This window comes from Chelonus insularis, unplaced genomic scaffold (assembly GCF_013357705.1).
Source record: "Chelonus insularis isolate UGA/USDA-ARS -01 unplaced genomic scaffold, ASM1335770v1 contig_339_pilon, whole genome shotgun sequence".
In the NCBI taxonomy this organism is placed as follows: Eukaryota; Metazoa; Arthropoda; class Insecta; order Hymenoptera; family Braconidae; genus Chelonus; species Chelonus insularis.
The window spans coordinates 692814-719143 of NW_023276505.1; the positions used below are offsets into that span (position 1 = coordinate 692814).

Sequence of the window (26330 nt, forward strand, 5' to 3'; positions counted from 1 at the left end):
AAAATTTTAATTTTTCAATCAAAGTGTGAAGGAAATATTGAAAATAAATATTGAAACTTATCACATACGATCTAACCTACAGTCTTGTCTGTTAATAAGAATCGAATTTTTTTTATAAAATAATTAAAACTGTTACAGAAATAAATCTGTTGTCTGTTATAATAAAAAAAAGCTGTTTTATGCATTAATGTTTTCATCATAAAAAATATAGCTGATTTTTCAATCAAATTTTTTCATAATTAAAAAAAAAAGAAAAAAAAATGATGATTTTTATTGGCAGAATTTTTGAAAAATTTAGGAAAATAAAAAAAAATATTCGGATTACATAATGCAAGTTATTATTATGTACTCCACATTGAAATTATTGTGGCATGTGTAGTTTTTATCCCATTGGTTATACAAATGTTATTCTTGATCTCATGTGTATTCTGTACGTCTACATTTGCTATAATGGTGTCTATTTCGAGGAGTGAGCTTGAGGATAAAATAGTTGCGTCAATGTAGGTCTCGTGAGAAATGGGAGCATTCAACCTACATAGTCACGACTTTATTTGCTTTCGTTTTAGCAGATAAAATGTTTGATAGGTTGGCTGAATAATGTCCAAACAAATCATAAAATAATGCAGATAATATTGATCAAAATTGCAATGATCGTTAACGTAAATTATCCTTGAATTTTTGAATTAATACTGAAAGTACTGCTGGAGTAATTCTAGTAATTATGTTACTTTACAATGAACTTTGAGATGCCGCATGCTATTTTACCTGGAATGGTTTTTAAAGATGCAGAGACAATAGATTACTTCGATAATTCAATTACGTTGAATTATTACTCAGTAAACTTGAATAAAAATTTATGATGTGAAAAATTAAGTTTTATCGTCTTTTGGTAATCAATTTATAGGATTCATGTTCAATAACATAAAAATTTCACACATTATATATTCACAATGAAGTCTTAAATATTGTTTGACGATGGAAAGAGATTAGGAAATTTTTTTTCACTTCTCCATCTGCAGGTAGATCAGTTCAAAGTGTATTCGAACACTGGTATCTTATTTTTATTTTGATTCAATACATTGATATTTATTTATGCTTTAAATTTAGCATCGACAAACTTGCTCTTTTTAGTTTATAAGCTAGGCTTATTTCTCCCTTTATCTTCTTGAAAAATATGTATCAATATTTGTCATAAGACTCTGAACTATCAGTTTTTCTATCACTTTTTCCAATAATAGTCACAACTGTATTGTAGCTTAGATTCTTACATATATGTATGTCACGTTTTTATTGACTCTTTTGATGATTTAGATAAACATGAGGATCAACTATTTCTAAATATTTAGGATCATTGAATGTAATATAATATTCTGATATTAGCAGGTCTCTCATAATTATCAGATAGAGAGCAAATAGTCTCAAGAGAGTCATTGAACATAAGCTAATCGTCACCCGATCGATTCGATGGTTTGATGTACTGTGCACACAGGTAGAGGCGAGGATTGCAATGACCACCATCGACAACCATTAGCCCAATTACGCTATAGCATCGTCATATAGCTTCGTGGAAATGATATTTCGTAAAGATATAACCCTAGGGTATACTAGAGACTACCGCTCCACTTCCAATCTCGTGCTAATTAATCCAATGCAATTATTCTCTGTAGGACCTGCGCCAAGAGGTGAATTTCGTATTATTATACCCTCGCGGCTTTGTTGCGTGAAAGTTGATGGCAATTTGTCAATCGATGAACAAAAAAACTTGTGTCATTTTGATCTATCGATTAACTTATTTGTGCACTAAATGCTTAATGTTTCCGTCAACTTTCATTAGATTCACTTTCGAGATATGAACTTCAACCACAGGGTGAAGTCCAAGTGAAAAGTTATTCAAACAACTCGGGTATCTAATTAGTCTTATACTTTAATCCTATAAGTCCACGACTCATTCAACAGCTTGCTAGTAAAAGTTTGTTTAAGTTAGAAGAGTCTAGTTTTGATTAAATCATTTTGCATTTATTTGATTTATCAATGACTGGTTCTCTTTTTTATTAGTTAACTAAAATTACTGTGCTATGTAATTACTATGTCTACATGAAGAATTATTGAAGAATAAACCATACAAACATTACCTATATTTATTCATGAATTTTAATGCACTCTAATTGGATTAATAAATTATTTATTAATTATAGAAGAAAAAATGTAGTTGAACATTCAATAGTGACATAATAAAATTTCGATTTATGAATTTCTTTTTTGAGAATAAATTTCATTAAGTCAAGCAAAGGTACAATTGAAGTAGTTCAATAAAGAGAAAAATTTCATCAACTACATTGCAATAAAATGTGAGATACTTTTTGAAGTTTAATCTTAGATGCTAAGATCTTTTCTTCAACAGAATTTTCCTTTACAAAGAATGTGAAGAGGCTGAAAGCTTCAAAATGACCCTTCGCGTTGATTCTTCAACTAGAGTGGTCTACTTCAGCCTACTTTGAGTTGATTTCAATCGATAGTGAGTTAATAAAAGGGGCTCGTGCGAAAACTGGAATCGCTATGCGAAGAACCTTCACCGAAAAAGTTATCAGTGAGTAAGTGGTAAAGCCAGTTTTACTCCTTTCACTTATTTTTCTTTGCCAGGATTTTTCTAGCATGTTCTTGTTTAATTGAGTAATCGATCACGTTGCATCTTGAATATTCTTCAAGAACGCGATTCAATTTTCGTTTTAGAATCTTATTAATAATTTATAGCTTTTGATGGCTGCTGATGTAATTCACACGAAAGTAACCAATTAATAACGATTTAATAATTATCAATGGTAGTAATCACTAAACTTTTTTTAACATTTTGCTTCAGGTCAACTATAAGCTAAGATTAAATTCGTTGATGTTAATTTAAGGGAGGGAATCGATTAGCTCAACACTTCCGTCATTGATGATTGCTGCAGCACTGGAATTACATATTTTTCTTCCAATTTAATTTAATGGTTTTTTCCCCTTCCAACTCGAATTTAATGATTATATTTTCAATTTTCAACAGGGCAGTTATTATTAAAAAAGTCATTTGTTGTTTAGAAAGAATAATTTATATCAAAATCAAAATATTCGATCTTTTTTAATATGAAAAATAGATAGTTCATCATAAATAATTTGAAGGAAATGACTTGCTTGTTTTTAATCATTCTATTGACCCATTTCTAACATTCTCCACTATTTATGTACGTTTTATATTAATGAAAGTAAAAAAAACGGTTCGAACGAGATTATTGTCGTTTAATTTGCTGAAGATTTGGAAATCATGTGTAAGAAGGAAATAATTTACATCTTTTTTCAAATTACGCAATATCATGGACTTTCTTTTTTTCTGTCAAGAGTCTAAATAGCCAGTACTTTAGCTTGAACTCATGGGAGCGAAATTGTCATGATGGGAATTTTCTGTTGGTCAAGAGAACACGTATCTCTTACGTACATGTAAGGATGAAAAAAAAGTGTAACAATTAGATGAAAAAAAAAATTCCAAGATGTATATTAGAGTTCAAATAAGATACTGATTACAATTTAATATGATCACGTCATAACATAGAAACTATAATCTTTTTATACTTTCTTTTTTTAATGATATTTGTTGACATAATAGTTGATTAATGTTATTTACATCAAACCTACGTATTTCATTCATGTAAGCTTGGTGTAAATCAATCAAAATATTTACTCAACTATTAAAATCTGAACTACAACTTGGAGATTTAATCTTTTATATGAAAAATGGGATTTAATTATTCAAATACATTTACTCTAGTATTTTTACTATTTGAACTAAATGACTTATTTACCGTAAATAATTATTTTAATAACCCTTTTTATTTATCTTTAACGATTTTCAATTAGAACAACTTGAGGATTATAATCATTCAAAGTTCCGGGCTCTTTTTTACCAGGGTAATATTTTTTTGTTACTAAGATGCATTCTGGAGCACGAGAGTAGCATAAAAAACAGCAATAGTCTATGAGTAATATTTCAAAAGTAGCTTGTAGCTAATTAGAAGCCATGTCGACGTTCGTTTATGGGTATTTGATTGAAATGTGTAGAAAATAATGAAAGAAAAATAGGAGAAACGATTTCGCTTACCATTAAACTGATAGAATAGGATTATTAACTGAGTCTAAAACTACATATACCATGTATAACGCCTGTGGCCATTCTTACCTGAAACAAAAAAATATATATGGTTTTAAAAACTAAAGTGACAGCTCTGGTAACACGTGTCACCTTACACGTAATTACTCTCGTCAAAAACTACACAAGCAAGAGTTATATGTAATATTAAAAACACGTTTTTTCTGTCTTAACAATGCAATTGCGATGAGAAGAGCATGAAAAATGAGGGCATATCAACTTTCGTTGCTGTTTAGAACTGAGTTTTATAGGAAATGATATGTTTTCAAGTCTTTTAAAAGTGTTTTGACTATATTACTTTAGTTAAGTTTTATGAATTATTCTTCTCACATACTACAGGAAAGACTTTTTTTAGCACTTCCGTCTCATAAGAGTCACTTATAAGAATCATAGAAACAAAGAAAAATTTCTTCCATTTTAACTTATGGTAAAATATTACATAGACCAACGAATAATTGGAAAATTAATCTTTTAATTATTTTAGTGTGACTTGAGCATGATAAAAATCTTTGAATAAGAAAAAAAAAATTAAATAATTGTGCCAATTATGCTTTAATGAGGCTTAACTGTTACATTTGATCACAGCCAAGAAGAAAACCATAATATTTATTATAGTATAAAACAATTCATTTTTTGCTTAAACTGCAATAAAAAAAATTTACACAATAATTAATATCAGAAAGTAGTCAATACCATATTTATTTTAACAGACGCATCAAATTTACTAGTTAGGAATTTAATGAGGTGAGGAAGTAATTATTTATATCAATTTACATGAAATCATGGATTTTTTTTTAATATAAAAAAATTGTTTTTTGATTTAAGAACCTCTGTATAGCATTATGGCTCTCTAATAAATGATTTTCCTCCAATCAACCTCTAATCCATTATTTTATGTCCAATTGAACAAGTTTTGAAGTGTAATAATTGAGCAATTTAATGACGAAGCAATCATTTGGGTCTAAATAAATGATTCAAATGATAAATAAGTTAAAAAACACTCCATCAATTGAACACATAACTGTATTATTCTATTACGGACAATGCAAAAGAGAAAATGGAATAGAAAAATATTGATAATTTGAGTATAACAATCGATAAGTTATGATACAATATTTTATTTACATGCTTCTTGGGTTTGCTATTGAGCTAATGGTATTGAAAGAAAATGTTTATTTCTATTTCTGGTTCATCTTTATCTGTAGATATTTCTCATAGTCATTTTAAATGGCCAAGTCGGGAGAAAAGCTTTCATTTTGTGGTTTTTTGTAGTTATTTTTCAACTGAGTGGCATTAAGTCGACCTCAGGATATTTCTTGAAATTGACGAAAGCCAAGAAAAAAAAAAATAAGAAAAAACGATTGAAATTAAAAAATAATTGAATTAATTTTTATCAAAGGAAAATTTCTCTCTGATATTTCAAGAAAAGTGAGGAAAAAATATTTTTTGCATATTGAAGCCAACCTGTCAAAGATTGTTAATGAAGTGGAAAAGTGTTATAGCGCCAGCTTGTTTTAAATATTAACAAGATAATTCACTGGTTTTTCTTCATTAAGTAACCCCTATGCTTCTTTTTTCACGCTTCTTTTCATGACAGTATCCTTGAGCAAATTTATCATCAAGAGTAAATAATTTTAAAAATCTCCCTTTCTCAAGAATAATCCTTCCTTTTTATACGGTGAGTTCGATTTCGCAATATCTGTTTTGACTGACGCGATACGCCTTACTTTCTCCAGCCCATGCAGATGAAAAATAAAAAAAAGGGCAAGGCGTGACACACACAATGGAGAAACGATTGTAATGAGGAGGCATCGATCCATGTCGTTCAAGGCTCTCCCTTCTGTTTTTCTCTCTTGTCCAGAATGAGATACTACTAAAGATTCTTCTTATCGTGGTCAGGAGATCAAACCTTTTCATCTTGGCCAGCCAACACTAACCATCGAACTGACCATGAACATTTTTATTTGACATACTGAATAACAGTTTAATTTTCGGAAACTGACCTTGCTTTTCGCTTGGTCATACACGATCAATTGATTAAATTACTTTCGCTTTTGAAATATTGATCAATATAATATAATAATGTTGCTTTGTTTCAACGTGAAGATAAAAAAGGCTTTGTGTTAAAATCAATAAACAATTAATTTCATAAATAACTTACAACACCATTGTTAATGTGTTGAAAAGAATTTCCCTTATTTCTGTATAATAACAATTCCTCTATTGATCGTCTTGTTAATTTATTCGAATAAAGCAGTAATACGATGCCTACTTGTCTATCAGCTTGTTTCCCCACCAGTAAACACTTTCGTCTCCATTGATTGCAACTAATTAAATATCTAGTCTATACTAGACAATGAACTTTGACCCTGCTCAAACGGAAGCACCGTTCTGGCGTTAAGTTGCGGCTAACGGCCTCTCATCCACCCTTGATTGTATTTTCCTTAAAGTATGTGTATCTGAACAACTTGATCAACTAGTACATAACTCTAGTCCACGTTAGAGCCAATTGAACGAAACATGACGAACGTCAGTATTTATGAGATGAAATTTTTTTTCTATATACTGAGATATTCCGCTCCACTTATCTCCAACATACTATGCAGATCCTGTTTGAATAAGTTTTCTGGAATGACGAGTCGGAATTTTTCAATCGCAAGTGAAAGTTATTTTTACTATCTAATTAAAATCTTAAATTTGTCAGTCGTAAATAATGGTAGCCTTTTTGGTACACGTGTTTTTACTATTCTCCATTTATTTCCAGTTGATGAAGAAAAAATATTTCTTCTTTTACCATTTGTGGGTCAAAAAAGTACTTTGATTTTTTTTGGTCAGCAAATGACATAATGATCACGGTCCAATGACCGGTGTGGTCAAGTAATTTACCATAGCATTTTGACCACCGTGTAATAGAAACAAACAAGTCTGGAGGACTGAATGAACATGAAAATCAATTATACTTTCCAGTTATTGAGCTTGTAAGTATTAAAAAACTAAATTTAGAAGTTTATAGTATACTAAGATATCGGTTTTCTTAAATAAATTTATTAATTTATTTTTTTCCTATAAACTACTTCATTAATAATTTTTTAAAAAGTATTTCAATTTTCTTCTCTTGTTAATATCATTTACTTTTCTATCTACTTTGTTACCATTCTTATTTTTTTATTTTAAACAGAAAAACAGGAAATATTAAAAACTACGATACACTTCCGATGCAATCGTAATAAAAAATCAGGAGTGCAACTGTGCAGAAAACGGTCAGTTCTACTCGTGCGGCTCATCAGACTATTCTCAGACATATCGAAATTTGTCTGTTTTCCGCACTAGTTGTACAATATATTATTACTAGTCAACACCTTTTCAGTCAATTATTTTCTTCCTATTGAAAGTAAAAACTATGCAAAATAGTATAATTAAGCATCCAATCAATATTTTTTATTCCTCGATTTTTTGAATTCATCATTACATCATTTATCATTAAAATGCATTGATTATCATGTCGTCAGAGTTGATTGTTCTCATTGATTTATGCAAATTAATAGTTGATGAATGCAGAAGCTATAATGGTCCTTCTTAGTAGCATTATATTGAGTTTAGTTATTTTTTAATGAATTTACGATTCGAAGTAAACAGTTTATAAACGATTGGAGTTATTTATACAGTTATAAATTATATAGTTACTACACAATAGATATGGGTTGAATAATGCAGAGAAAAGTGCTGATGTGGGTAGTATAATGGTGTAAATAATATTATAGGATGTTAGTGAAGCATAGTATGACGACATAAAGGTTCACTTGCACTCTATGACGCCCGTTTTATTCTAATTCCCACGAGATGTAATCTTCTACGTTACAATAATTTCAGGTTGAATGAGATAATTTGTGGAAAATGATTACAGTACATATGACAAAGATAAAAACTATTTAGAGTTCATTACAATCACTGTAATCTTCACTCTTACTAGTTACATCGAACAAAATGATCTAATATTTATTGTGAAATATTCAGCGAAAATTAATCTTTCAATTTTCCTTGAAGTTTTTCCCTTTATGTTATATTTGTTAAAACTAGTTATAAGAGAATGTTACACTTTTACATAAACTTGTCTTTGAATATTGCATTTTTATTATTTGTTATAATTAATTAATAATTACCTGTCAGAATATGATCAGCAAAAAATTATATGTTATTATAAAATATTATTGATAAAAGATTATATTAATTTTCTTTAAAAAAAAGAGTAAGGATTGAATTGATTTGAATAGTTTCGAGTTCTTCTATTGTAAATCTAATGAGGTTCTTTTTGGATCAACATTGTAGTGAAACTCTTTTACTGAAGTTAACCGAGTAATTCATGTTAAACTTGAATATTATAATCATTTTCTGCTTAGTAATATAATCATGGGAAAATGATTATGTATAGAAAGTGTTTATAATTCATTTAATCAAAACATGAACGATAAGATCAAATAAACATCTGTTAATAAAATAATTGAATTTATATTTATATAACATTGCATTCGATTTGATTTGAAGGACATAAGTTACATGGACCCTTCTCTTTGCGCTTTAAATAACTTGCATCCACCATTTCAAGGTAGACTATTCAACCTCTTTATTAATTTATAATATTTCACTTTATTCCACTTAATATAAATTCATTCAACACTCAATTATCAACTTTATTTTTCATTTTTTCTTTTGAAAAAAAATTTTGTTTTTTGCCTGAGTTGAAAAGTAGTAAATTGCTTTAAAATTGATCTGATATTTTTTAAAAATACTTTTAATGAATGTATGTATATTTAGCTTAAAATGTTCCGAACAGTGTGGGATTGACATTGCAATTTACAATGGGTTAATGTAGCTGAATACTTTCAACAGAATTAATGAATTTTTTATACGAACGAGCATGATATAATAGTAAAAGATGTAGACTCGTGGTGAGTCTTAAAGTAGGAGAAGTAGGGTCTCAGAAAGTTTACGAGGTATACGTAAAGCATCGCGAACGGACAGTTACCTTTCTGTTCTGAGACTGTGAGGATCAAGGAAACCCCTTGCCAGGCGACTGGCTTTCAATCTCATTTATATCCGGTGAGTTCCATTGAGTGATATGGTCGTGTTCTATCGTCTGTCGGTGATAAGAAATATCTTAACGGGTATTCGAGACATTTTATCACGTCTTAAGAGTTAATCGATTTTGAATCTATTGAGGAAAAAAAAAATTGTTCATAAATTTAAGAATTTATATTCCGTAGCAATTTTCATCCATCAACGTCTTCTTCTTAGTTCTTCTTTCTTTTATGAAATTTGAAACTGTCGAGAGGTAATTGACAATTAGCGCCAGCAGGAACAATGAACGTGATGCTGATCTCCATTAAGAAGGTGTTTGAAAGTTTTTCGATTTATCGGATTTCTGTAGTTAGCTTATCGCCAAGTACCAACAACGTGCCAAGTGACTAAACCTTGATAACAGTCATTCTTGTGCTGAAGATTCTTGAAAGTTTCAAATCTCTAAAAGATCTTCAATTAGTTTCACTTTTTCACTATCGCTTTGTTTACGTTCTAATGTTTTCCAACACATTTCATTATTATCATTTTTTTTATTATATTAATTTTAATAAAGTTGTCAAAATTATTCCAAGACTTTTAAAAATATTTCTTTGATAAAAGAGTTTACTAAAAAAAATTTTAATTATAAAATGCAAATTTTTTTCATTTCTCGAAATCAACTTAAATTACTAGTTTATTGTTGGTGTTAGTAGAAAGGAAAAAGAAAATAATAAATTGAAAAAGTTTTGTTGAATGTTAAATAAATAAATGTTAACATAAAGGATTGAATTTCATAATTAGTGTAACAAGATAATATTTTAAAAAAAGATACAATCTCTAGAAAAGTCGCAGTTCGAATGTAGTCTCACTTACGTCGGCTTTTGCTTTTATGCTCCAATTATCATTGAAGATTGACCAATGTTTCTATGACTTACGATAAAATAATGTTCCTAGGTATTTAAAAAACATAAATTTGTTATGCTCCGAAAGGTTATAAATAAAAAATGAATTTGCGTGATACGATAATGACACGAGATAAAGAATTACCGTACAAAGTGTCATCATTTTTCTTTAATAATACTAAACTTAAAAACGGATTTTCGCTCTCGTGAGACTACCGGTGAAACGAGTATTTTCGACAGTAAATAAATGATCCAAGCTTTGCGCAAAATAAATTGCGCCAAGGATTCTCTATGTTCAAATTACTTCAACGTGAGGTGCATGATATACAGTGAATACAGTACACTACACCACGACGACCATTGTTCTCTAAACTTTATTATATCGACAATCAACTATAAATGCGGAAGCATCTTTACAGAATAAACTATTGCCCATAATTTACCAATGTTTTTAAATTCTATATTTTTTATGAAAGGAACTTTTATGGATAATTTTAATCAATAATAAAATATTATTTTTTGTCAGCTAATTTTTTTTTTCTGTCTAAATCACTTGATTTGACCATTGACATTTTCATTAATTAATGATACATTATTTGTGATAGCCAATGAATCTCAGTTAATTGTAATCGCTTGATATCTTGATTGTTAATGACAGTGACATTTAACCAATAATGAAATTTTAATAATTATTCAAATGGTGTATTTTGTTCGTGAATCACCAACGATAATTAAAATAAATTGAATCATTTTTATCCACTTCTTCAGTAATTTGTATCAAACTTTGAAACGATATAATTAATTTAAAAAATAAATATTTCAATTTCTCTGTTAAACAAATATAATAATTAACCCAAAACTAAACGAAACTGCTAGAAAAAAAAGCAATTCAGTTACAACCTTGACATAAAAAGTAATCTTGCTTAATATTTTGTTTCGCCAGTCAACAAGAACAATAATAACTAGCAAACAACTTCATAACTCTTCTGACCACTTGGAGTCTTAAATTTTTAAAACCATCTCATTTTGTCCAACTCGATGCAGTTGTCTACTGCCCAATATTTCTTAAAGCCATTTGAATAATTATGGTGACTGACATGGAATTATATACTGGGCTTAAATCAGTCACCAGAGTTGTTGCAATGAATGTGGTCAATAAATCATGGGAGCATTAGCAAATCATGAAATTCATGATCAAGAATTTGCTTCCTATTGCAATAATATTCCCGTTGGCGATTGAAAGTTATTCCAGAGCGTCTTGTTATACATATGCCACGTGCTGGTATAGTAAATAGCACCAATAAACTGGGAGACGTTTTCCCATGTTAGGTGGGGTAGTCCACCGACCCCAGTACACACTAGACCATACGCTAACTTAATTGATTTGAAGTACGATCGTGCACATCTAATTAAGACTACGTTATATACATTCCGTTACCCTTTCGTGCCTCCTTTAATTCATAACATTATGTTAATCTCATTGCTAACGTAATTATTGAGTAAGTAGCTTGTAAAAATAAATTATTTATTTAATCTCGGATTATTCAAAGAACTAATAAATTAGTGATTATTATCTCAGTGACACTCAGCATTCCTCCTTGCATCACTTCTAGCTTCTTATTCACGGCATTGTTAATGTTATGTTGATGTATGTATATTGTACTTAGTACTTAATAATGCGGTATTTGCTTTTATTTTATTCCAGAATGCGATAAATGTAGTAACGTCCTAGTTTGTCGATAAAATTAATTGTTTTATAAAAAGAATGTCAATTGAATGGAGAATTAATTTGTTTTAATCTTTTCTTCTTAAAACCTCTGAAACTTTCTCTGTACTTTAATTAAATATCTATGATTCTTATTATTATTGCATAATTTTTCTGAGTATTAAATCTGTAAATGATATTTTTTCTATAATTCAATATTACTAGTTATGTCGTATTGCTTAATTGGATCAGTTATTTTATTCCATTTATAATTACAGAAGTTCTTAAGCAAGCAATCAAACTTTATACTTATTTATGTCTGTCAATTATAATTAAAAAATATGTCGAAGTAAGTTTTTGTTATTTCCTGGTTTCCTGTTTTTCTTTTTTAATAATTCTAATATTTATTGATAAATATTTCTGGTATGAGATTGGCAACAAAATAATAAAGTTGTGTGGAATTTTTTCAGATTGCTTGAGAATTAAAACAGAACACAATGTTTCTGTTACTTTGGTCCTTGTTCGGCATGGCCCTTGGAGTTTCAACATCTTGGAAACCCATTATTCCAGCTCAACATAGTACAAGTATACTTCATCAAGAAGCTGCAGCGTATGGTGAACCAAGCCATTCGATCTACAATATTGATGACATTCCATTGTCACAATTCTTAACTCACCAGGATCAAGACACCTGTGCACTTTACAAGACTATTTTCAATCAAAAGCTCTACTTTGAAGTAAGTAGTTTTTATTTAAAAGTTTAAGTGAATTTATTGAACTTGGATAAAAATTCCCCACTTGAAGTTTCCTTTCTCAAATGAGTATGGAAAAATTATTCATTTCTTTTCACACTTGTATGTTAATACTTGGAGTCAATATGATATGAATTGAAACGTTGAGAAACTTGGTAAAAAACAATGGTGAAAAGTGAAATTTTGTCATTTCTCTTTAACACTAACCATCACAAATTTAGAGATTTTATTTCAAAGAAAAAAAGTATTGCTTTTTGTATAAAAAAAAAAACAGAATTTCGATAATAAAATTCATTGAACCAGTTTCATGCTGATTCAATTGTGGTATCATGACTGTTTAATATCAAGTTCAGAAAATAATTCTATTATCTCGATTCATATAATGCATGTTTTTGTTAATTAAATTGGAACAATTTGTAATGCAAACATTGAAAATGTTTTTATGGAAGAGGTCGTAAATCAACTTAAAATTTTTACTTCCATATCTCTACGGTTACAATTTCGAGAGTAGAAATTTACCAGCAGTGATTTCCTGTACTGTAATGACAACGATTCACACTACACTGTACTCCTGGTATGTTTGCGGTTTTACATGCACAGACATTTACCCAGTAAAATGTAAAATCTCATTCCTGCCTAGCTTACCACGACTGTCAATTTCTTTCCTTTTTTAATTTTTTTTTCCATTCGAATTAATGAACTTGGTCTCAGTGTAATCATAAAATAGCCGGAGAATATAAGGAAAAAAGCGAAATATGAATGAAAATTTTCTTCCATACGTTCATATCCAGATGATGAAAATCACAATTTATTAGAAATAGAGCTATTTATAGTGATTTTAAAGTCTCTAAATAGATTTTTCAGCCAATAAATCAAATTTTCAACACTTGATGACAATGAATGAAAAAAAAAAGAAACGAAAAAAATATTAGCTTCCGTATCTTTCATTATTCAATCATGAAAACAACGAACAAGAAAGAAATAATGAGAATTCTTGCGAGGATATTACACACATCGTCACGCACGTTCCGCTTTGAATATCATTGACCGTGTAATTTTGTCAAGTTCCTCGCCTGCAGGTGGAATATTAAATACGACTATATATCCTGCTATAATAACTTCATATCTTCTGAACAATTTAATCTGTTGGGAATGCAATTTCTTTTGCACTTTTAACTCAATCACATTTTATGCTCATAGTTAAATTTATTGGATTTTCCGTATTATGGTCAATACCACTCTTAAACTCAATTTAATAACAGAATTGAAACTGACGACAATCATCATATTCCATAAAAAAGAAATGTTCCAGTAGAATATTTGTAGAAGCATTGAATTGATCACTAAAACTCCACTTTCAGTATCACAGTTTTGATTTAATTTTAATAATAAATTTTTCATTTTAGACTACTTTAATTATTATTATGATTTGACACTAAGGTACTAATTGGAATAATGAAAAGTTAGCTCTGTACTCTAAAAATTATTTTCAATTTAAAATATATATTCTATGTCTATTATTCATTAAACAAGTTTCAACATGTTTAATTATTTTCGTTTGCTCATTTCATGATAAGCAAATTTAAATTTCCTACCCTCATTGTTCCTACCAAAATTTTATTATTATGATTGGTATCATAATAAAAATGGATAATCTGTAAACTGAAAGAATTTGCAAAGTTGGCATAAATATTCTGCAATTTATACTTAAAGTCAATAATTCAGTAAAAATTGACAGATTCAATCATATCTGTGAGTGAATTTCATGCTTTCATTCCATGATTTTTACTTCCTCTTATAAAACTCTGTTTACGTGTGATAATTAGCATGGAATTTTTATGATGCCTATGAATTCATGGAACTGAGATAAACTTTGTGCAACATAAATTATTATCCAAGATAATTACAATTATTAATAATATTTTTTATTGAAATATTCTACTTTTTTGAAGCATTAATTACAGTGAAGGCTAATTTAATATTAAAGGTAGAACATTGTAGGCACATTAATTTATTTGAAATCTTTTCTGGCGAATCAAAGCAAAATAATCCTGGATGATTCATAAAGTAAAAGAGAAATGAAAATAATTATTTCGGGTAATAAATTATTAATAAGAAACTCATCAAGAGCAATAAAATGCTTTCGATAAAAATAAGATGCTTCATATTATAGAAGTCATGATGAAAATTTCACTTTCTTTCTAAAGTCCAACGTCAAGAAACTAATGTCGTTTATGCATGAAACACATTTCTTGGAATCTCAACACTCTTAGAAGATATAAGAATATAGAGGAAGAGAAACATAAAGAAACGTGTCGATTGAATCAAACTTCTACCTTACATGTAAGATATAGTCTTGTTGTGCAGAAAGAATTCTTAAAGTTGTGTAAATGATTTTACAGAAGAGAAAACTTTTATTCTCCATTCAATTGATTTAAGTTATTGACAAACATTTATATCTGATTTTACAAAAACGTTAAATACTGCAATCAGATATTACAAAAGGAAACTATATACTGAATTTTTTTTTCACGAGTAATTATATTTTTGCTAAAAAAGCTCAGAAGTTTATGTGGAATCCCAAACTTGTAATCACAATGTTGTTTTTATGTATTAATGTGTCCAAAAGTATCAAGTGAGCAGTGTGAAAAAATTCTCTTGCACATAAATGTACACTACATGAGAATATCGTAAAAGTTACAAAGCAATGTTCACACTTCCGTGTAACGACACGTTCACATTTTGCAATCAAACGAATGCAGTTTGTTTGAAATAGACAGATGGCATGTTTTGCAAAAATGACATATTTTAGGTAGTATTGTTATTCTACATATACGTACGGTATTATCTTTTTTCTCACATATTGCTTTTTGTGTTGAGAGCATCGAATGATTTTATAAAATTCAAAAAATATTGTCAAATTTATTTTGTTTTATTCATTGTGTTCAAATTTTTTTTTTTTGAAAAAAGTTAAAAATAGTATAAATTGTATAATAGTAAAATTCATTGTTGTGTTTTTACATAATAAATACTAGTAATTATTGTTTGTTTAAAGATTATATTAAATTTCTATATTTAATTTGTTAGATATTGCGTTAAAATTCATGCGAGTAATCAATTATAAACGTGAAAATTAAACAGCATGAATTTTCAAAGCGTGGGAAATTATAGGATTGCATAAAAAGAGTGTAAAAAATTCTAAATGTTTTGCTGATTTTAAAAATTATATAATATTCAATATAATAAAAAAATTCATTTAACCATTTTTTTAATATTCTCTCATTTAATTATTCACAATATTTGTGGTCATAAAGTAGGATAAGTGTTTTTCCTGCTTTATAGCTTCTCAAGGAGAAATTCAGAAAAATTTATGCTAATAACAGAGTACATGTATGGTCAAGCATTTGCTTAAATTGAAGTCAATGGCTGATCATAAAACTGGTTATAAACTATCCATAAATTTTCAAGCCAGAAAAATATACGATTAAATAGTAGCAAGTTCAAAAAATTATAATTCTATAAAATAAGTCTTAATACTTTCTCTGATTTTAATACTACTAATTATGCTGAGGTATTTTAATAATAATTATTTCTATTGTTTTCAGTACATTCATTATAAATTTAATATGCCAGAGCTCAAGGAATTTACACTGTGTACTTGGACCAAATTTACCAACCATACAAATGACCATCCACTGTTTTCTTACGCAGGTGAGAACTTGATCGTTTCTCGAATGTACTCCTTACTTTCGCAGAATATTACTTATTCAAAATAACACTTTAAAAGTATATGTGTACAAGTTATTTAGAAAGGATCCCGTTACACCTGTACGCATGTTTTATACTCGTAGAAAGTCGAACGAAATCAGCAATCTTCAGCTATCAATTTTTAAATAAATTATCTAGTAATGTGTAGTATTTTTACATGATTTAACAAAATAATTTACTCTAATCCTTAAACAAACAAAATTGAACTCAAAACATTTTTTTAATTTTCTTTCTAAAGAAATTTCAACTAATGTTCTTCAGTATAATTTTATTTTACATTATTTTAAAACGATTGGAAAAATTTTGTTTTTAGAATTAGTTAATTTAAATATTTATTAAAAAATTTTCTGTATTATTTTTTAATGATATTTGAACTGAAATTTCTATCACTTTACTTAACTCATGCGTTAAATTTCAGTTGATGATCAGCCTCGTGCAATTCTTGCCTGGATTGCAAACTCTCCACGAAGTTCATATTACATGATGAATATAGACGGGCATAATCTTTATCGCTTGAACTACCCTCTAAGACTGAATAAGTGGTATCACTCATGTCAAAGTTGGAACGGTCGTTCAGGAGAGTGGCAAATTTGGGTCAATGGTGAACGTGTAGGTCGGGGATTTAATAATCGGGTAAGTCTCTTAACTTGTACTTTTTCTCAGAAATCTTATCCTCGGTATGAATCGAGTCTAGACGTATATATATGCATTGTGGTGCAACGACAATTGAAGCGGAAATTGTAGCCAAATATGTAAGTCTTCTGTTGGTTGAAATTCAAATCAAGTGTCTTAGTCAATCAAACATTATTTCTAAGTGGATACTGAGATTGTAATGCGGAAATCAATTCACCTGAGGTTTGCGTCCAATTATTCCATTCAAATCATTTGTAATTCCCTTTCCATACTCTATCAGCACGCCTACTCTATCCGGCAATCTCAAGCCTCCCAACGTGCTGTCTTCATATTTATTTATCGATTGACAAGTAGTCCACACTTTCAGGAATCAAACACTATCTATTATTCAATTCGTGCAAGTCACGTTCAGGAAAGTCCATGACTCGTGATGAAAGAAAGTATTTTTCAATCTCCTACAACTATTTTGTTACAATTTATCCAAATTTTTCAACTACTTGTTTACTCATGCATCAATGATCAATGTTTACACGTTATTGAACATCAATTGAGATATTTTTATAAATTTTAAATCTACAAATTTAGCAAAAAGTACTACTAAAGACGTCTGGGCCATGAATAAAATATTTTTGAATTTCAGAAAAATGTAAAGAAAATGTTGATAATAATTTTAATCTTTTAGTTGGTTGGCCATGTAATCCCAGGAGGTGGTATAGCAATTTCTGGTCAAGAACAAACACAGCTAGGTGGAGGATTTCTTGAAGGAGAAGGAGCCCCTCCAGGTAAGCCGAATATGACTCAATTATTACTCTAATTTAGAGAATAGTTGAATTAACGACTTTATAATTCGTAGGATCAGGGGGAATGCTCGGAGAATTAACTATGGTACAACTTTACAACGTAGCATTGACCGCAGGAAAAGCTCACAGAGACCACAAGCATCATCATGCTCATCATTATGAACATGATACCAGTAACAATTCACCCAGAACTACTACACAAGCACCAGTAACTGGTCCACCACTTCCAGCACACCCATTCCTAACTGGAGGACAAATTAATCACCAAGTTAAACTTAATCCAGGAGCAAATTTACAAATCGTGAAAAATGGAGTTATTCTACGACACCCAAGTCTACCACCGCCATCAGTACCAATGATTCTTCCTCCAGTAAATCCAAGCACACCATTGCCAATTCCTCCGCCAAGCACCAGTTTTAAATCAAGCTATGGAACAACACAATTCTTTCCAAAACGATTCCCTTCAGTATTTACTTTCTCCACGCCAAAAAATCCAATAGACGACTATAGTTTTTCAACCCCTAAGGCTCCTATTGATCACTACAACAGTTTTGTGGACAGTCAATATCACAACCTTTTCAAACGAGACAAAATTTCGTCGAAACGTAGTTCTGATGAAGGCTCAGATGATGTTTTAAAAATTGAACAATTTGAATCGAAGAAAGAAATATCAAAGAGAGAGGTAGGAGATGGAAAAGTAAGTTTTATTGAACGAGAAGAATCAGCTGAGGATAAAAAAGCGGTAGTGAAACGCGATTCAGAAAAGAAAAAACGTGGAATTCTACAGTTATCTGATGGTTCGGTGATTGATGATGGTTTTTTGACTCCTCAAACTTTAAGCAATGATTATTTCTCTGGCTTAGCAAGTTTTGGTATTCAACAACCAGAACATTCAACTAAAGATGAAGAACGCGAGCCAGCGGAAGCTGAAGTAAAAATGGTGATGAACGTTTGCGATGGTTGCACCCCAGATCCATTTGAAAAAGCTCTTGTAATGGACTGGAGAAGTGTTCCTAAAAAACTCTACTCCGGCGCTCTTTGGGTGCCAGCTGTTCAAGCCTGTAAAGCTTTTTAATTGATCGTTTATGTCTTCAGTTTTAGGTTTTTTGATTAAACATAATGTTAGATTGAATAGTTAAGGAGAATAAAAGTAGATCAAGACTATCGTAGGATAAAATATGTTGAAGAAACTAATGGCTTCCAAACTGTTTTCTTAAGACAAATTTTTCCATTTTCTTTATTCGTTCGTGTTTTATGGTGCTGGAAATTCGAAAAGGAATTCAATAAGATCTAATGAATCTTATTAAGCACCAGCCATTTAGCGCCTGTCGTTTTTCGACTTTTTTGTGTAAATGTTTTATTTATAATCCATTTTATAATTGAGTCACATTATGCAAAAATTAATTGATCTAAAAAGAAACTTCATATTTCCTTTCTCTATAAAAAATGTGAAAGCGTTTTTTTCTGTTAGTCTAAGAAAGTTTCATTCATTAATGATTTTTGCATAATGTAATTTGATTTATTTTGAATGTTAAATGTTGCATTTTTGTACAGAACTTTAATTTTAAAACTTCATAGCTTCTAGAATATGATCTAAAGTAGATCAAGTATTATACGTAATAAATAATTTTTGTAATTAAAAAAGTTTTATTCTTTTAGTGGATACTTTTTCAAATTTCTTATTTCTACAACTTACCTTGCTTTTGTGAATGTGTTGATGTTGATATTCGCTGTCAAATTCTGGTTCACTGAAGTAGCTTTGATCCTCCCAATGTGGAGGCAGGCCTGGAGGACCACCAATAGTAGCACCAAGTGGTCCAGTCATCCCGATTAGTCCATCATTTTTTTCGATTAATCGAAGGACACTTCGATCTCTAATATCTCTTAAATGAGACCTAAAAAAAGTATTAGAATATTTAATCAAAATTATACCATACACTAGAAAACTTGATAGAATAACTTTAAATAAATGTAAGTAATTTCAAACTGTAATTAAAATTAATATAGAAATCATCCTTAGTTTGAATGAAAAATATCAGTCTTTCTAGTAAATTCATATTGCATTACCATATTGAAGCGTTAAGTATTCAAATGGCCTAAGTTAGCAGTTTTTTTTTAAATTTACACATGAGCTTCTAGAGTGTAACAACATAACAAATGACCCACCTGTGATCTTCAAGCTCATAAAACATATCCTTGCTACTATCATGGATATAAACTTTCACGTCAGGGCTATCAAGGTATTCCATCGTCAGTTGTTTAGGAAAACTCCTGACGAAGAGAGCTTTAACTGTATCTATGCTCGTTATTTCATTTGGTAGTAACGCCCTCTTCGTCTCCTTTCTGTACTGCAGAAACACCAGCCCTAGGGAGTCGCCAACAGAAATTCATTGTTTTGTAAGACAAAGATATTCATCAGTTAGATATCTGACACTAGCTTTAATTAAAATGTTATAAGTATTGGTATTTCTTCTAGAGGAATACAAAAGTAGAAATAAAACTCCAGGAAGATATATAAATAACACAAAATAGCACTCAAATTTATACATCAGAATAATATTATGTTTAAAGTTGTTTTTTAAAGTTACATGAATTCAATGAATTAATTCAAATATCTTTTTCACAAAACTTTGATAACGATTTGCAATTATTTGAAGCTAACTTGGTGGTTCTGTTTACAAAATAAACATCAAATTTACTGGTTTGTTTTTTCATATAATATTTAACATAAAATGGAACTTGGTTTTCAAACTTTAAAAAAAAACTTAATATTTTTGTACCAACAAATTTACAAATTGTTGATAAATTTTATCACTACAAACAAATTAATTCCAGCAAAAGAAAAAGCATTTTTTGAATAAACTAAACATACAACTATTTTTTTAAGTAACTCAAAACATTTAGTATAGGATTTTTCTCAAAATACTGGACGTGTGCGGTGGACAAAACAAATGATAAGTTGTGTAGCTACAGTACTTCAGTTACCTAGTGGTCGCTCCAGAGTTTTACTAGGGGTTCGGACGACGGGTAAGCTACTTCTTTGCTTACCCCCTCGTCGAAAGCCAGTACTCGAGGTTTCCACTTCGGACATGATTCCCGGGTCATCATCGAAGAGCATCGCCGTAGATGGAGGCGGGTATCCTCGCGGAAGAGGCGACTGTAATTACAGATTTCAAATCAGCTAAACTGTTATTTCTATCAAAAGATTTACTAAGGTGAAAGTATCAATTAATAAACCGTTACATTAAGGATCGATAATATGTTACTTTAAATTAGGTATTACAAAAAAAACTTTAATGATATCCATATGCTTTATTGGAATGGAGCCAAGCTGTAGTACTTTTACCTTAGTAAATGTTTTCAAAATATTCACTACAATTTTACTCATTAAGAAATTTATGCTACAAAAATAGCATGCATATAAAAAACACTGAAAGAATAAAAATTACCTTTCTCTGGCGAGACTTGGTCCCCATCTGTTTATAAAAAAAACATCACACAAAAATCAATAAAAAGTTTGAATCCAACAAAAATAGAATAATTAATTTAACACTTAAGTGGTTGATAATTAACATATAGAGGTAAAATAGATCATATAAAACAGTAATAAATTCCAAAAAACGATCTCAAAAAAGTGATGAAAAATTTAATAAAAAAAACATACAAGGAGATTAAAAAACTAACAAATTGTTAAATAATTCAAGCAATAAAAAGATAATTGAAATGAAGTACATTATTCGAAGTTAATAATCAGGCTTTTTCAATGGTTTGGATGGTTAATTTCCGAATTATATCGTATTAATTATAAACCAGTTGTTTAGTGTTGATCGATTAATATGTATGAACTGTGCAATAGCCTGGGGTTTTGTGCCAGAATCCACTTATTACTCCGCCAGACTTGAACTGATGATGTAATGTCCAATTACAGTTTGAGAGCATCAAATAATGTGGCTGAGCATATAAAACCAGACACATTGTGCTGACAAGAATACACGACCCAAAAAATAATATGTACAATCATGATATTGCACTTTAAAAGTACATTAAATTCTTTTATAATATGTAAGGGGTTACGTTAATCAATATTCTATATTATTCCATTCTGTTTTATCTATAGATCACGTGAGAGGAAGTTAGAAGTGTATGTATTTGGGGGAGGTGTACGTCGAATTTTCTGAATGCATAACTAGTGTATTGAGGAAACTATTGAACGCCTTGTTGATAAAGATAACCAGGCGAGATAGATAAGCAAAAAAAACTCTGAATTAATAGCAGTGATAATAGTAACAAGCTAAATGTGAGATTAAGAAGAAATTCGATAGAAATATTCTATGATGTCTTTTAAGGTAGTTATTCCACAAGAGCAATTATTTATAATTTTTTTTTTAAATCGCATTATTTTTGTAGAATAATAAAAAATGAATATTTGTTTCCTTTGAACTAAAAAGATTTGACGTCTAGAAATGAAGATATCTGCAATTGAAGATTGCGATTTTACCATGCAGTTTAATGGTAGAAAGTAACCCGTTATAGTTTTTCAATAAATATTCCAAAACGGAATTTACGATTACGTTTAAAAAAAATAAAAACATCAATGAATATGTCATTAATGCTTTAGTGAAATTTCATACAATTCGGACGTTCAGTTATTGAACAAAAAATTATTAAAATTAATTTTCCGGCAACAAATTGAGGAATAGTAATGTGATGGTATATACATGTATTGGTACATGTTCGTACAAAGAATTATTTCTAATTGTAAAAAAAAACTATTAATAATACTCGCTAGATATTATTGAATATTACTTATATCGTATTATAAATAATTGCTGAATATAATTTCACGGAAATTTGGATATTTATTGGATATTTTTTTTCGTAATTAATTCTATTTAATTGGAGCAATTCGGGGAATAACTACCTCAAATTTGCTTTGATTTTTCAAAAGATGAAATCGTCTGGAAATATATGTCTCAGTAAAATCTATAATTCAAGAAAGCTACCTTTCTAATTGTGTAATTGACTCTCCAAAAATGAAACAGTGAAAATAATGAAATACACTACAAAACCAGTGAATGTAATAAAACTGATTCAATCAGTGGTTCAATTTACACTGCCAAATCAATAAATATTCACTGATTTTGCAGTATATATCACTATTGTCACTGTTTCATTTTTATAGAGGATAGTTTTTTTAAAAGAAATTTAAAATAAATTCTTATGATTGAAAAAGTATTTTAAAAGATTAGTCAGATTTATTTTTAATGTTTTACTTTTACAACCCTTTAAGCTTATAGCTTAGTAGAGATTGAAATTGTTAGGTATCAGAAAAGCTTTAAAGGTTGTAAAATAGAATTTTGTTGTGAACGTTGATATTATTTTAAGCTCATAAAACCATTTTGAAGTCCAAAAATTGTAATACTTAGTGTTTTTAGTAAGTGATAAAGGCTCATTCAACACCACAGCTGATTCCCATTTAAAAATATTAATCGAATGCATACTAGAATAAATGATATAGCAATAAAAGCATTTTAAAAGCTTTTGATTAAAAAGAAATCGGCTTGAAATTCTGTTATTCAAAAACAAATGGCAATGATTTAAATATTCAATTGAAGTATTTTATTATATTCTGTTTTACTTAGCCTGTTTTTGGTATCAAAAACTGTCTCAACAACCGAATATTTGTATAAAAATATTGAAGGAACATGGAGAAACGAAATTGGAAATAAATTGAATAATGAAAAATGAAGAAGGAAGTTAAAAAAAAACGTCCAGGATATTTACATGTGACTGGGAGTAAGATTCACCTCGAGATCCATGGTTGTATGTCTGTTTTGTGGAGTTCCGTATTGGCCGTGCGGCGGTGGTAAGTGATGGGGATGCAGGGGATGAAGTTGCTGAGCGTTAAATTGCTGGTGATGCAGGGAGGGCGCGTGATCGCCACTGAGGGTGTGCCGACGTGGCTCGTCCCTCGAGCGACCTCCGCCACCCCCCGATGTCCCGGTGACACGGCCGCCGATGCTAATTCCCAAAACTCCGCCGCTTCCACTTCGACGCCCGCCGGGAAGATCGTTTGAGCCACCCTCACCCTCCGGCCTGCCGGACCCACCTGCAAAATTCACAGAAAAATCGTTAGAACAATTGTCTCAAATTTCGATTGTTAGTGTCAAGCTTGTTAATGTTAATTTACACACTAATATTTGACTTCAAGTTTCGTTCAATTTAACTCCATCTGCTTTTTCTACTGTTTGATGTTATCAAGCTCACTTTGATAAGGAAGTTATTGTTTAATGTTGAAGAATTTATTTATCGTTAAATTGATAGAAGAAGTTAAATATTTTTTGCAGTTGTTTAGGGATTTTCTTTTTTATTCATCATCTGTTGTAGTGCTAAGATAAAAAAATTTTCTTCTGATTAAAAAAATAATAAAAAGATGAAAGAATAAGTTATTGACGAAAAAAATGTTAAATATTTGTTAAATGGAGTCTTTCTCGATTTTGTGTGATTATGAAATATTCTCGACGTGTTTTGCCACTAAAAACAAGACTTCTGGCGCCGCGTTCGACGGCCTATTTGGCAGAAAGTACCTAGGGCAGCCTAAAATAGAGCTTTCTCAGAAGGAGCTGGAAATAGTTCACAGAAGGTGGAGAAAAAAAATATTGTGCGTCTTGTGATTAAATGAAGCCTTACCAAAAATTTCATTTGTTTTGTTCATTATTTCCATTATCTCTCATAAGAATAGAAATAAAATATGCACCATTACTTTGATTCAAATTGAATCAAACAAATGATAAACTTTAGGGAAAACTCAGAATGCGATGAATAATATCATCAATTATGGAGCTCAATAGAGTACCTAGTTTATTAAACTAGTTGATAAGCAAGAAAGTTAACTTTTGAGTCTGTGATAGGTCCTTGTTCAACTTACAGCCCACAATGCAAATTAAATTTGATGAATGATTAGCTAGCAGGCATACAATGATCTGTAGAATGCTTACATGCAATTCCAATAATCCGACCCCATTTTACAAGACGAGAATATTTGTCACTGAAACAATTGTCGATAGTTTGAATGTCCTCTTTCAAACATCACAGAATCTATTGAAGATGGCAAGGATTCTCACAGAACATTCTCGAAAAATAATTCTTTTATTTTTAATCGTTAAACTTTTACCAAGTTTATGTAGAAAGATATCCTACAAATTTAATACTTCTTACAACTATCCAAGGAACTAATTTATCAAAGTTTCTATGAAAATGCGGCAAAGTGTCTGGAAAATGGAAGAAAAAAGAATAATAAATGGAGAAAAAACAATATAACTTATTTATATATAGGAAAATCTATAACCACTTGAGTATTTTATGAAAACTTTAAGAAAAACGTTACTTTATATTTTCCAACAAATCCTCGCATAAAATATTGGTTTTTGTTTCAGAATGATATTATCTATTAAAGTATTAAAGTATTGATTTCATTCAGGTCCATTTTCTCAGGTTTTCTTACTACCGTTTGAATAAATTATACCAGCTACTAAGAAAAGCTTGTCTGCAATAAGTAATTTTGCAAAAAAAATTACTCTACCTGAAATGCAGTAATAGCTTTTTATGCGTTATTAATGCTGTATATGGGGAAAGGAGACAGTAAGAAAAACTAGAGAACTCATTAACATTTTTTTCATACGTCTATTATGGAAAAGTAGGGTGTTAATGCTTCAGAGAACTGTAAAGAGTTAATCTCACTATATAAACTCAACCGTCTGAAAAATCTCTTGGTCATATAATGCAATCATACTATCTTTTTATTAAAAAAGTCATAAAATTATGTTGCTATTATATCTCAAGTTTTATTGATTTTAAAGTAGTCATTCAAAATGATTAATATCAATATCTCCCTAAAAATATGTGTTTTGTCAATTGATTAGCACTATTAGTTCTGATAAAACAATTCATTCTCCATTCAGATTGAATCTGCTTCCTTCAATGTTTTAATTTGGTGTCAATATTTGATAAAATTAAACCGTCTGTAATTTCTATGGGCATAGTAATGCGGAATGTGCTCTTAAGAAAACATTGAACTATATCTGATGAATTAGCGGCTCAAATTTCTCGTCCTGAATTATCTTAATAATTGCAATCAAGACTTTGATCCCTGGAGCTTTCCCATGGTAACAAGATTCGAGTGCCACACGGCTGCACTCTGTTAAATTGATGATATGAAGGTTAGACATGCATGGAGATATTTCTCACAATCAGCAAAAGGTAATATGTAAGTGCGAGTTTGTTGACTTGTGCGAAAAGGATGGAAACAAGTCAGGGTCTTAATGATGAGGTGGTTTTGCTTCCAGATCTAACTGCATCACGAGAGCTGTAACAGTAATAGCTCATTCTAATGCTTCTTCAAGTATATTTTGCAAGGAAGAGAGCCATAAATTTTAAGACTATTCCAACAAATTTGCAGGTACTTTCATATTCAACAGAAATAACGCAAATATGAAATTCATTCAAAATTGATATTCAGAAATGGTATTATTTAGGATA

The 26330-nt window shown here is 29.9% G+C and overlaps 2 protein-coding genes across 12 annotated transcripts in view; one reads left to right on the forward strand and one right to left on the reverse strand.

Annotated features, from left to right (window-relative positions):
* Nucleotides 1–26330, reverse strand: part of LOC118066351 (coiled-coil domain-containing protein AGAP005037) — a 76058-nt gene that overhangs the window by 29056 nt on the left and 20672 nt on the right. For 10 of the 11 annotated variants that reach the window (XM_035082336.1, XM_035082335.1, XM_035082338.1 and 7 more), the window contains exons 4-8: nucleotides 23600–23901; nucleotides 21242–21268; nucleotides 20778–20949; nucleotides 19959–20169; nucleotides 19489–19687 (exon numbers count right to left, since the gene is read on the reverse strand). In XM_035082336.1, the coding sequence (XP_034938227.1) occupies nucleotides 19489–19687; nucleotides 19959–20169; nucleotides 20778–20949; nucleotides 21242–21268; nucleotides 23600–23901 (911 nt within the window). The remainder of the gene's footprint in view (nucleotides 1–19488; nucleotides 19688–19958; nucleotides 20170–20777; nucleotides 20950–21241; nucleotides 21269–23599; nucleotides 23902–26330) is intronic. The other variant, XM_035082331.1, reaches the window with a different exon arrangement.
* Nucleotides 9207–19393, forward strand: b6. The gene is made up of 6 exons (XM_035082340.1): nucleotides 9207–9274; nucleotides 12310–12576; nucleotides 16197–16302; nucleotides 16778–16992; nucleotides 17675–17774; nucleotides 17846–19393. Exons 2-6 carry the CDS (start codon nucleotides 12337–12339, stop codon nucleotides 18865–18867), a joined length of 1683 nt encoding a protein of 560 aa, XP_034938231.1. The 5' UTR covers nucleotides 9207–9274; nucleotides 12310–12336; the 3' UTR covers nucleotides 18868–19393.

Bases quoted from the DNA above. Each gene is read 5' to 3' on its own strand.
- b6 (XM_035082340.1), top strand. From the start codon at position 12,337: ATGTTTCTGTTACTTTGGTCCTTGTTCGGCATGGCCCTTGGAGTTTCA. The intron at 16,303-16,777 runs GTGAGAACTTGA...GTTAAATTTCAG, and splicing joins TCCACTGTTTTCTTACGCAG to TTGATGATCAGCCTCGTGCA. The intron at 17,775-17,845 runs GTAAGCCGAATA...TATAATTCGTAG, and splicing joins AGGAGAAGGAGCCCCTCCAG to GATCAGGGGGAATGCTCGGA.